Raw genomic sequence first — 12,554 nt, forward strand, 5'->3', positions numbered from 1 at the left:
CGGGAAGAAGATTGCAGGTCAAGAGGGCGGTGCTGAATCCGGGGGTTGGGACTGAAATAAGGTGGGGGGAGGGGAAATGAGGAAGCTGGAGAAATCTACATTCATCCCGTGTGGTTGGAGGGTTCCTAGGCGGAAGATGAGGCACTCTTCCTCTAGGCGTCGTGTGGTCAGGGACTGGCGATGTAGGAGGCCAAGGACCTGCATGTCCTTGGCGGAGTGGGAGGGGGAGTTAAAGTGTTCAGCCACGGGACGGATCCTTGCAAATCTTTTCTGAACCCTTTCAAGTTTCACAACATCTTTCCAATAGGAAGGAGACCAGAATTGCACACAATATTCCAACAGTGGCCTAACCAATGTCCTGTACAGCCGCAAAATGACCTCACAACTCCTGTACTCAATAATCTGACCAATAAAAGAAAGCATACCAAACACCTTCTTCACTATCCTATCTACCTGCGACTCCACTTTCAAGAAGCTATGAACTTGCACTCTCTGCCATTAATCACACTCTTGGAGTTCAGATTAATCCTAATAAATTTACCTGGCATATCCTCCCAGCCGGAATATCTTTCCTATGATCTGGTAGTCGGAATTGAGTATAGTATTCCACAATATGCTGAACACAGTGTAGAGAGGGGCAGCAATTTTAAAAAGAACAAGGAGAATGGGGAGTAACTTCATTCTGAACACAGTGCGGAGGAAGAGGGCAACAAATATAAAATGCTAATGTCCATTATAAAAGATTTATTAGCAGATCACTTGGAAAGCAGTGACAGGATTGACCAAAGTCAACATGGAATTTCAAAAGGGAGACCATGCTGGAAACGTACTGGAATTCTTTGAGGTTGTAGCAAGTATAGTTAAGGGGCAGCAGTAGATTTAGTTTGCTTGCACTTTCAGAAGACTTTCAAGAAGGCGCCACATAAGAGATTAGCATGTAATATTAAAGTGTATAGGATTAAGAGTAGTGTACTGACATATATAGAGAAGTGGTTGGCAGACAAAAGCAAAGGGTAGGAATAAACTGAGTGGCTGCTGGTGACTAGTGGGGTACCAGGGGTCATTGCTTAGACCCCAATCATTCATGATATATTAATAATTTCGATGAAGGAACTGATGCTTCAGTGTGATTTGGACAAGCTAAGTGGATGGCTAAATGCATGACAGATAAAATATGATGTGGGTAAATGTGAGGTTATCCACCTTGGTAGCAAAAACAGAAAGGCAGATTATTATATGAATGACGGTAGATTAGGAAAGGACAAGGTGCAATGAGACCTGGATGTCCTTATACACCAATCATTGAAAGTAAGCGTGCAGGTGCAGCAGGCAGTGAAGAAGGCGAATGATATTTTGGCCTTAATTGTAAGAGGAATCAAATGCAGGAGCAGGGACATCTTGCTGCAATTGCCCTTATTGAATCCACAGCTGAAGTATTGCATATAGTTTTGATCTCCTTATCTGAGGAAGGATATTCTGGCTTTGGAGGAAGTTCAGTGCAGGTTTACCAGACTGACACTGATTTCTGGAATGGTAGAACTGATGTATAAAGAGAGACTGGATCAGTTAGAGCTGTATTCACTGTAGTTTAGAACAATGAGGGCAGTCAGAGTCATAAAGATGTACAGCATGAAAACAGACCCTTCATTCCAACTCAGAGAAAGTGAGGACTGCAGATGCTGGAGATCAGAGAAGAGAGTGTGTTGCTGGGAAAGCACAGCAGGTCAGGCAGCATCTGAGGAGGAGGAGGAGAATCAACATTTCGAGAGTAAGCCCTTCAACAGGAAACTTCAGTCCTCCCCGTCCATACTGACCAGATGTCCGAACTTAGTCTAGCCCCATTTGCCACCACTTGGCCCATATCCCTCTAAACCTTTGCTATTCATACATCCCAGGATAAAGACCTTGTCTATTTACCCTATCCATGCCCCTCATAATTTTATAAACCTCTATTAGGTCACCCCTCAGCCTCCTATACTCTAGGGAAAATAGCCCCAGCCTATTTAGCCTTTCCTGAGAGCTCAAATCCCCCAACCCTGGCAACATCCTTGTAAACCTTTTCTGAACCCTTTCAAATTTCACAACATCCTTCCAATAGGAAAGACCAGAATTGCGCACAATGACCTGTACAGCTGCAACATAACCTCCCAACTTCTATACTCTATCTACCACTCCTCAGACCTATCTGATCACGATGCCGCTGCACTCTGAGGTAACCTTCTTTGCTGTCCACTACACTTCCAATTTTGATGCCATCTGCAAACTTACTCACTATATCTACCACGTTCACATCCAAATCATTTATATAAATGACCCAGCACCGAATCTTCTGGCACACCACTGATCACAGGCCTCCAGTCTGAGAAGCAACCCTCCACCATTACTGTCTGTCTTTTACCTTTGAACCAGTTCTGTATCCAAATAGCTAGTTCTCCCTGTATTACATGAGATCTAACCTTGCTAACCAGTCGGCCATGAGGAAACTTGTCAAATGCCTTTCTGAAGTCCATATAGATCACGTCTACTGTTCTGACCTCATCAATCCTCTTCATTACTTCTTCAAAAAAACTCAAGTTAGTGAAACATGATTTCCCATGCACAAAGCCATATTGACTATGCCTAATCAGTCGTTGCCTTTCCAAATACATGTAAATCCTGTCCCTCAGGATTCCCTCCAACAACTTACCTGGCACTGATGTCAGCCTCACCAGTCTCCAGTTGCCTTTTCCTTACCACCTTTCTTAAATAGTCGAACCATATTATCCAAACTTCAATCTTCTGGCACCTCACCTGTGACTATCAGCGATACAAATATATCAGCAAGAGGCCCAGCAATCACTTCCCTAACTTCCCACGGAGTTCAAGTGTACACCTGATCAGATCCTGGGGATTTATCCACCTTTGTGCATTTTAAGACGTTCAGCACCTCCTCCTCTGTAATGTGGACATTTTTCAAGATGTCACCATCGGTTTCCCCACTTTCTATATCTTCCATGTCCTTCTCCACAGTAAACACTGATGCAAAATACTCATTTAGTATCTCCTCTATCTTCTGTGGTTCCATACATGGGCTGCCTTGCTGATCTTTGAGGGGCCTTATTCTCTCCCTAGTTACCCTTTTTTCCTGAATGTATTTACAAAAACCCTTTGGATTTAAAGTAAATGTGGTTTAATTCATCAGTCTTTCATTGTTCTCTGCTTTGTCCTTGCCTGCCCTGACTGTTTGACTCGCTTCGTTTCTCAACTGTACTAGTCTCAGATTGAGCTCTTTCCTCACTGTCTCTCTGGGTCCCACCTACACCTTACTAGTTTAAATCTTCCTGAGCAGCTCTAGCAAATCTACCTGCCAATTCAGGTCCCCTTCCAATTCAGGTACAATTTGTCCTTCTTGTACTGGTCACTTCTACCCCAGAAGACATTACAATAATCCAAAATTGTGAACCCTTCTCCTATGCACCAGCTCCTCAGCCACACATTCATCTGCTCTATCCTCCTATTCTTATCCTCACTAGCTCATAGCACCCAGACTAATCCAGACATTACTACTCTCAAGGACCTCCTTTTAAAATTCCTGCCTAACTTTCTATATTCTCCCTTCAGAATCTCACCCTTTTCCCTTCCTATGTCGTTAGTTCCAATGTGTTCAACCATCTCCTGCTGGTCCCTCTCCCCGTTGAGAACATTCTGCATCCTCTCCGAGAATCCTTGATCCTGGCACCAGGGAGGCAACACACCATTCTGATTTCTCTATGCCAGCTGTCTGTCTGTGCCTGTGACTGGAGAGTCCTCTATCACAATCGATTGCTTGGAAACTGATGTACCCCTTCTCAGTACCAGAAACTTGGCTGTTTGTACTACATTCCCCAAGAGTCCGTCATCCCTCCATTTTCCAAAACAGCATACTTATTTGAGATGGGGTTAGCCAAATGCGACTCCTGCATTACCTGCCTTCCTCTCCTACCATTCCTGGAGCTAACCCAATGACCTGGCTTTTCTCCCTTCCTTTAACTGCCATCCATCACACCCCCTAGCTCCCATAACTTCCTTATTGCCTCTAACTGCCACTCCAACTGATTCATGCAATCTGATAGGATTCGCAACCAAAGACACTTCCTGCAGACATAAACATCAGTAACATGAAAACTCTCCCTAAACTCCCACATCCGACAGGAAGAGCATATTACCCTACTAAAGGCCATCTTTGCTCCTTCACAATCCATAGACCCAGAAAATTGCTAAAATAAAATTGCTCCAGGATACTTAGTACTTATGTTTTATATTTTGAAAATTTAATCAAAAGACAGGTCTCAGTAACTATTACTCTACACTTACGCCTGATTAATGCACCTAACCTACACATCCCTGAACACTATGGGCAATTTAGCATGGTCAATTCACCTAACCTGTTCATCTTTAGATTGTGGGAGGAAACCAGAGCACTTGGAGGAAACCCACACAGACACAGGAAGAATGTGCAAACTCCACACAGACAGTCGCCTGAGGCGGGAATCGAACCCGGGTCCCTGGTACTCTGAGGCAGAAGTGCTAACTACTGAGCCACTGTGCCATCCCCAATCTTTTCCTGACCACTGCCTTTGTCTGTCTTCCTCCTTTTTAAAGTGCTGTTGCTTTGATCATTTCTTTCTCAAAGTTCCAAAACAATGCAAAAGCTTATAAAACAATAATTGCTGCTCCCGGAATTTGATGAAATCACCTCCAACACCTAAATTACATCAAAAAAGGAGCAGCTCTTATAGCCACATTTTTTCCCGTCCTCCATCTTGGATTACCCAGATCTCACAGAAATCTATAAAGTTCTAACAGGATTTGTAGAGTTGCTGATAGTGCTGACAGTTGTGAAAGGATACAACAGGATATCGATAAATTGGTGACTTGGACACAGAAATGGCTAATGGAGTTTAATTCATCCAAATGCATGGTGATGCATTTTGTAGGATCAAATTTAGGTGTGAGTTATACTGTAAATGGCAAACCCTTTGGAACATTAACATACAGACAGATTTGGGCGTGCAGGTCCACAGTTCCCTAAAAATGGCAACAAAGGTGGCCAATGTGATTAAGAAGGCATATGGCATGCTTGCCTTCATCAGCAAGGGCATGGAGTACAAGAATTGGCAAGCCATGTTGCAGCTATATAAAAGGAGAAAGTGAGGACTGCAGTTTCTGGTGAGTCAGAGTCAGAGTCTGCAGCTATATAAAACCCTTGTTATGGCTGCATTTGGAGTATTATTTGCAGTTTTGATCACCACACTATCAGAAAGACGTGGAAGCTTTGGATTGAGTGCAGAGAAGGCTCACGAGGATGTTGCCTTGTCTTAAGGGCGTTGTCTATGAGGAAAGGTGAAAAAGGCAAGGATTGTTTTCACTGGAAAGATGGCAGCTGAGAGGAGATCTGTTAGTGGGCTACAAAATCATGAGAGGCATAGATAGGGTAGATAGTGAAAGGCTTTTTCCCGGGGTTGAAGTTACCATTACAAGGGGGTACAGGTTCAAGATGAGAGAGGGAAAGTTTAAGAGAGATGTGCGGGGTAAGTTTTTCACATGGACAGTGGGAGGGGCCTGAAACACACTGCCAGAAGAGGTGGTGGAAGCAGGCATTATGGTGACGTTTGAGAGGCATCTGGGTGGTTACTTGAATAGGGAGGGACGAGAGGGATACTTACCGAATAAGGGCAGAAGCTTTTTTTTAGTTTAGCTAGGGCATGATGATCAGCTCAGGCTTGGAGGGTCAAAGGACCTCTGCCTGTGTTGTTCTTCTCTTTGTTCTTTGATTAGATGGGATAAATGCATGAAGAATGTTTCCGATAACCAGGGAATCCACAATCAGGGGTCATAAATTTAAGGATATGAGGTAGGTCATTTAGGACTGAGATGAGAAGAAACTCCATTGTCCAGAGATTGGTGAGCCTGCGGAATTCTTTGCCACAGACAATGTTGAGGCCAAAATATTGAATATTTTCAAGAAGGAGGTGCCTTGAGGCGAAAGGGGTCAAAAGGTATTGGACGAAAATGGAAACAGGGTACTGAGTTGGATGATCATATTGAAAGGCAGAGCAGGCTCAAAGAACTGAATGGCCTGCTCCTGCCTATTTTCCATGTTTCTATGAAGAGTGGTTTCATTCTGAACGGAGCACTGTGAGCGGAAGCAGCAAGTTTAAAAAGAGCAGGGAGTGCCTTCATTCTGAATACAGCACCGCGGGAACAGGCGGCAAGTTTAAAATGAGCGCAGAAAGTAAGGCGTGACTTCATTTTGAATACAGCACTGCGGAAGAGGCAGCAAATTTAAAATGGGCGCAGAGATCTATATGTAGCTTCATTCTGAATACAGCCCAGAGAGGAGACAGTGAGGTTAAAAAGAGAGCAGAGCGTGCGAAGTGGCTTTATTCTGAACACAGCAACCAGAGCAGAGGCGGTAAACTTTAAAAGAATGGGGAGTGTCTGCATTCTGAACAACACGTCCAGACCAGTAGCAGCAAGTTTTAAAAGTGCGCGGTAGGCACGAAGTGGCTTTATTTTGAACATAGCACCACGGGAGGAGGCAACAAGTTCATGGATCAGCAAATTTAAAAAGTGTGGTAGGGACGGAGGGGCTTTATTTTGAACACAGCACAAAAGGAGGAGGCAACAAGTTCAAAAAGAGAGGAGGGAGTAGCTGCATTTGGAGCAGAACACCCAGAACAGGGGCAGCGAATTTAAAAAGAGTGTGATGAATCGACAGTGCGACTTCATTCTGAACACAGCACCCAGAGAGGCTGAGTTTGAAAAAGAATATCTATCAGTGATGTCACGGGATATCTGTAATTTCCTTGGTGGTCAAAAATTGCTGTTTGGGAGTGAGTCCAAATAGCTTCGAATAAAATGAAGTAAGAATGCAATGTCATTTATAAAGAAGCAGCAGCTGGTTGGGCACTTTACGCCGCTTGTAAAGGATTGTATAGTTTGTGCTGCCCATGTAACACCTTGGTCCTGGAGAACGGTGTCTTGTTTTTACTGTATCAGTCGTATATTGTAGAAAAGCGCAGCAGGTCAGGCAGCATCCAAGGAACAGGAGAATCGACGTTTCGGGCATAAGCCCTTCTTCAGGAATGAGGAAAGTGTGTCCAGCAGGCCAAGATAAAAGGTAGGGAGGAGGGACTTGGGGAGGGGGGTTGGAAATGCGATAGGTGGAGGGAGGTCAAGGTGAGGGTGATAGGTCGGAGTGGGGTGGGGGCGGAGAGGTCAGGAAGAAGATTGCAGGTTAGGAAGGCGGTACTGAGTTCGAGGGATTTGACTGAGACAAGGTGGGGAGAGGGGAAATGAGGAAACTGGATTTCCCAATGGAACCCCCAAGGAGGTAGTCGCTTGGCAGATTAGAAACATGAAGGCGGAGGTGAATTGGCCACGCTAAATTGCCCATAGTGTTAGGTGCATTAGTCAGAGGGAAATGGGTCTGAGTGGGTTACTCTTCGGAGGGTCAGTGTAGACTTGTTGGGCCGAAGGGCCTGTTTCCACACTGTAGAGAATCTAATCTAATCATAGAACAATACAGTACAGCATATACCTTTCGGACCTCGATGTTGTGCCAACCTTTTATCATACTCTAAGATCAAACTAACGTACATACCCTTCATTTTACTATCATTACGTGCCTATCCAAGAACCCCTAACACTACTAATTCTACTAACACTGCTGGCAGTGCATTTCAAGCACCCCCCACCCCCACTCCCGCATAAAGAACCAACTTCTAATTTCTCCACTAAATATTCCTCCAATTACATTAAAATTATGCCGGAGAAAGTGAGGTCTGCAGATGCTGGAGATCAGAGATGGAAATGTGTTGCTGGAAAAGCGCAGCAGGTCAGGCAGCATCTAGGGAACAGGAGAATCGACGTTTCGGGCATTAGCCCTTCTAGCCATTTCCATCCAGAGTAAAAGTCTCTGGCTATGCCTGTCATCATTTTGTACACCTCTATCAAGTCACCTCTCATCCTTCTTCACTCTAATGAGAAAAGCCCTAGCTCCCTCAACCTTTCTTCATAAACATGCCCTCCAGTCCAGGCAGCATCTTGATAAATCTCCTCTGCACCCACTAAAGCTTCCACATCCTTCCTATAATGAGGCAACCAGAATGAACACACTGTTCCAAGTGTGGTCTAACGAGTGCTCTATAGAGCTGCAGCATAACCTCACAGCTCTTAAACTCAATCCCCCGCTTATGAAAGCCAACACACCATATGTCGTCTTAACAACCCTATCAACTTGGATGGCAACTTTGAGGGATCTATCGACGTTGACGTGGACCCCAAGATCCCTCTGTTCCTCCACATTGCCAAGAACCCTGCCTTTAATCCTATAATCTGCATTCAAATTCAATCTTCCAAAATAAATCACTTCACTCTTTTCCAGGTTGAACTCCATCTACCTTCTCAGCCCAGCTCTGCATCCTGTTAGTGTCCTATTGCAACCTACAACGTCCCTCCACACTATCCACAACTCCACCAACCTTTGTGTCATGGGCAAGCTTATTAACCCAGCCTTCCACTTCCGCATCCAAGTCATTTACAAAAATCACAAAGAGCAGAAATGGGCGGCACAGTGGCTCAATGGTTAGCACTGCTGCCTCACAGCAGCCGGGTCCCAGGTTTGATCCCAGCTTCGGGCAACTGTCTGTGTAGTACATTCTCTCCATGTCTGCGTGGGTTTGCTCCGGTTTCCTCCCACAGTCCAAAGATGTGCAAGTCAGATCAATTAGCCGTGCTAAATTGCCCATAGTGTTAGGTACATTAGTCAGAGGGAAATGGGTCTGGGTGGGTTACTCTTTGGAGGGTCGGTGTGGACTTGTTGGGCCGAAGGGCCTGTTTCCATACTGTAGAGAATCTAATCTAATCAAACAGATCCCTGCGGAACACCATTGGTAACTGAGCTCCAGGCAAAATACTTTCCATCTACTACCACCCTCTGTCTTCGATGGACCAGCTAATTTTGTATCCAGACAGCCAAATTTCCCTGTATCCCATGTCTCCTTACATTCTGAATGAGTCTACAATGCGGAATCTTATCAAATGGCTGGCTAAAATCCATAGACACCACGTCCACGGCTCTACCTTCATCAATGTGTTTTGTCACATCCTCATAGAATTCAGTAATGCTTGTGAGGCATAACCTGCCCCTCACAAAGGCATGCTGACTATCTAATCAAACTATGCTTTTCCAAGTAATCATAAGTCATGTCTCTCGGAATTCCCTTCAATACTTTGCCCACCACTGACGTAAGACTTACTGGTCTCTAATTGCCAGGGTGATTGTATATGAGGATGTTGTCAATATGGGGACTGTAGATGAGGATGTATTGAAATAAAGAGAGAAAGTCTGGGAAATACTCAGAAGATTTGACTATGTCTGCTTGGGGAAAACGGTTACCAAATTTAGGCCAATGTGTCAAATCTCTGGAAGTATCTGGTGATGTATTAAATTTTAATTGAATCTAAAGGGGAGTATGGTTTGTATGAATGACAGAACCATGGATTGTGACTAAATGTCTGCAAACAAAATGAGGAGAAACCTAAATCAGCAAGGAAACATGGTAAAAAATTTTGATAGAGATTGTTGTCTGAAATTGTGCAACTGTCGAGACCTTTGCAATGTACCTGAATGATGGGTGGAGTACTGTTCCTTGAGCTTATATAGTGCTTCATTGGGAACGCTGCAGAAAATCGAAGCCAGAGAGAGAGAGATCAAAATGGGAACAAGTTGAAGATTTAAACCAAGAGGGTGCTCAGTTCATGCTCATGATGTTGTGCAAATTGGTTACCCTGTGTATCTATGATTTCCCCAACATAGTGGTAAATGAACTGTGATCAGGGAATATAGCATATTATTAATGAAGGAGCTGCAGGTGAGGACACTGTAGAAGATACATAGTCAACCTTCTCTGATAGTTGTATTCTCTATAGGTTGGTTGGTTATTTATTTATTTGGTGATTAAGTAATTACCCCATTCATTGGCTGAGTTTAAGGTGTTTAGCCCAACATTCATTCTGTAGAGGTGACACTCCTCAGTATTGTCTGTCTCCACAAGTACACAAAAGGTGATGCTTAGGCCTCTGTGTTGGGCATTGGCTACGCAGGAGCTCAGGCTTCTCCTGAATCTGTTTAACACGGACAGTTCAAAACTGTCCATTCAACAGACAGATTTGTCACAAGGACCTTCTCAGTGACTTCCCATGTGTCTTGTTCCTTGATCCAATTGATGTCTTCTGGGAGATCTTGCTCAGGAAGGTTGATCAATATGGGTGCTGAGAGGGAAAGTGTGGTGAACAGGTCATCATGGAGTAAGTAAGTGACATGCAGCATGAATGATTTCAACCAGGTTGTGGGTTTTCCATTGGTGAGGACACAGTGTGAATTTAGAGCTATAGATAAGGAAATGGTAGATGGGATTGACTTTTGTTACTTGGAACATTTGAGCAGCTGATAGCATCTATGGGGACATTGTGGAGCTAACATCGTCACTGAGAACAGAACAGAGCCAATACTCACTGGGGACAGTGCAGAGCTGGTACAGACTGGGGACAGTGTGGAGACAACACTCTCACTGGGGACAGTATGGAGCCAACAATGTCTGTTGTTATGAAGTTGAACTGTACCTTTCAGAGAAAATGAAAGCTGTTCTCCCCTGAGAGCTTGCAGGCACCTGTCATGTGACTAACTAGCAGTCTGAGCGTACTGGAAAATTGAAAATATGTAACATTTGGCTGTGAAACAAATACCTGAGTTTAGGTTGCCATGTTTCCAGCAATTCAAATTGAACCAATCAGTTTAAATTATGCCCTAGGCTACTAAAAACCAATCAATTTTGAATTTATTGTTTTGCCAACTTGGAACCAATGAGACCATATGATGCCGGGGATAGACAGAAGCAGACATTTTGACAGTCAGACAGAGAGAGACCAACTGCCATCACCAGAGTAACTGCCAGCAAAATACTCTCTATCAAAGGTACCTTTTTCACATGCAAAGTCTTTGCATCAAAAGACCGAAGACCGAAGACGACCCAGGGAGATCTACAGGCAGAGGGAGACAGACATGCGAGATGACGGCTGCTGTGTGGTTTTTAAATTAAATTGGTGTAATTTTAATATGGGTGGTTATTGGGAACATGATAATATCTTTAAGGTTGGAGGCAGATAACAAGCAATTAAGAGAAAGGAAGCTTAGAGTTGTAAATAGATGTTGTTTGGTGTTCACTTTTAGAGTTAAAGAATAAGTTGATTTTTTTTCTTTAAATAGTGCAGTTTTGGAGTTCTCTGTCACTCATACTTTAACAGATTACAAGGCAAGGTGAGCTTTCCTGGGTGTTTGGTTTACTTAGCAGAGGGGTTCACTGCCGTGTTGAGAACACTGTGGAGACTGTGCAGAGCCATTACTGTCTGTGGGGACAGTGTGGGGCTGACACTGTGTCTGTGGACAATGCAAAGCTGACACCATCTATGGTGACAGTGCAGCTCTCTCACTGAGTGGATAGTGTGGAGCTAACACTGTCAGTGGGGATAGTACAGAATTGACCAGGCACCTGAGATCATTGGTCAGAGTTTATATTCAATAGGGAGTCTGGACTGTTGTTGATGGAAGCAGATGTTACAGAATCTCTTGATGTGGATAGTATGAAGTTAACCTTCCCTACTGTGGGAGTAACTCCATTGCCTTAGAATAAAAGGAAGACTTTTTAGAACGGAGATAAGGAGAAACTTCTTCAGAGTGGTGAATCTATGGAATCCATTGCCACAGAAGGCCGTGGAGGCCAGGTCACTGAGTTATTTAAGCCTGAGATAGTTAGGTTCTTGAGTATGAATGGGATGAAGTGTTACAAGGAGAAAGTGGGAGATTGGGATGAGAAAATTATCAGCCATAGTAGAATTGCAGAGGAGACTCAATGGGCTGAATAGCTTAATTTCTGCTCCTATGTCTTATGGTCTTAAGGTCCTACGGTCTTGTCTGCAGCTTACCATTGCCTGCTCAATCCTGGTGTCGATGGCAACCAGACCAGCCCCTGAAGCTCTGCATCACAGAGACAGAAAAAAGAGAATTAATACATTGTTACAAGCAAAACCTCTGGTGAGATAATGTCAAGAGATACGACTTCTTCATAAAATGCAGAAACCCGTAAGGAATCTCGCTTAGACACGGAAAACTGTGTAGTTCTGGGCGCCATTCCATAATCAGGATATAGAGGCATTTGAGAGGTTGCAGAGATTAACAAGACAAGAATGTGAGAGCTTATATATTGGCCTCACCATTGCCTTTCTGTCTGATTCTCTCTCTCTTTATCCCTATGTATGCATATGTGTGTGCCCCCTTTCAATGACCCCTCTCTCATTCTTCTTTTTCTTACCATTTCTCTCCATCTTCACACAATCTGTGTTTTCTCTCTGTCTGTCTCTCTCGCTGTCTGTCTGTCTCTGTCTCTCTCTGCCCCTCTCTGTCTGTCTTTCTGCCTCTCTCTGTCTGTCTCTCTCTTTCTGTCTGTCTCTCTCTGTCTCTCTCTCTGTCTCTC

General features: G+C 44.0%; 2 protein-coding genes across 2 annotated transcripts in view; one reads left to right on the top strand and one right to left on the bottom strand.

The window, feature by feature from the left end:
- The window catches only part of LOC122557041 (TSC22 domain family protein 3-like), a 28,747-nt gene that overhangs the window by 3,761 nt on the left and 12,432 nt on the right, over positions 1–12,554 (bottom strand). The window contains exon 2 of the mRNA XM_043704273.1: positions 12,007–12,058. Within this exon, the coding sequence (XP_043560208.1) occupies positions 12,007–12,058 (52 nt within the window). The remainder of the gene's footprint in view (positions 1–12,006; positions 12,059–12,554) is intronic.
- Positions 12,060–12,554, top strand: part of LOC122557042 (cyclic nucleotide-gated olfactory channel-like) — a 91,306-nt gene continuing 90,811 nt past the window's right edge. The window contains exon 1 of the mRNA XM_043704274.1: positions 12,060–12,115. The gene's annotated coding sequence lies outside the window, so the exon portion shown is untranslated. The remainder of the gene's footprint in view (positions 12,116–12,554) is intronic.

This window comes from Chiloscyllium plagiosum, chromosome 15, assembly GCF_004010195.1.
Source record: "Chiloscyllium plagiosum isolate BGI_BamShark_2017 chromosome 15, ASM401019v2, whole genome shotgun sequence".
NCBI lineage: Eukaryota > Metazoa > Chordata > Chondrichthyes > Orectolobiformes > Hemiscylliidae > Chiloscyllium > Chiloscyllium plagiosum.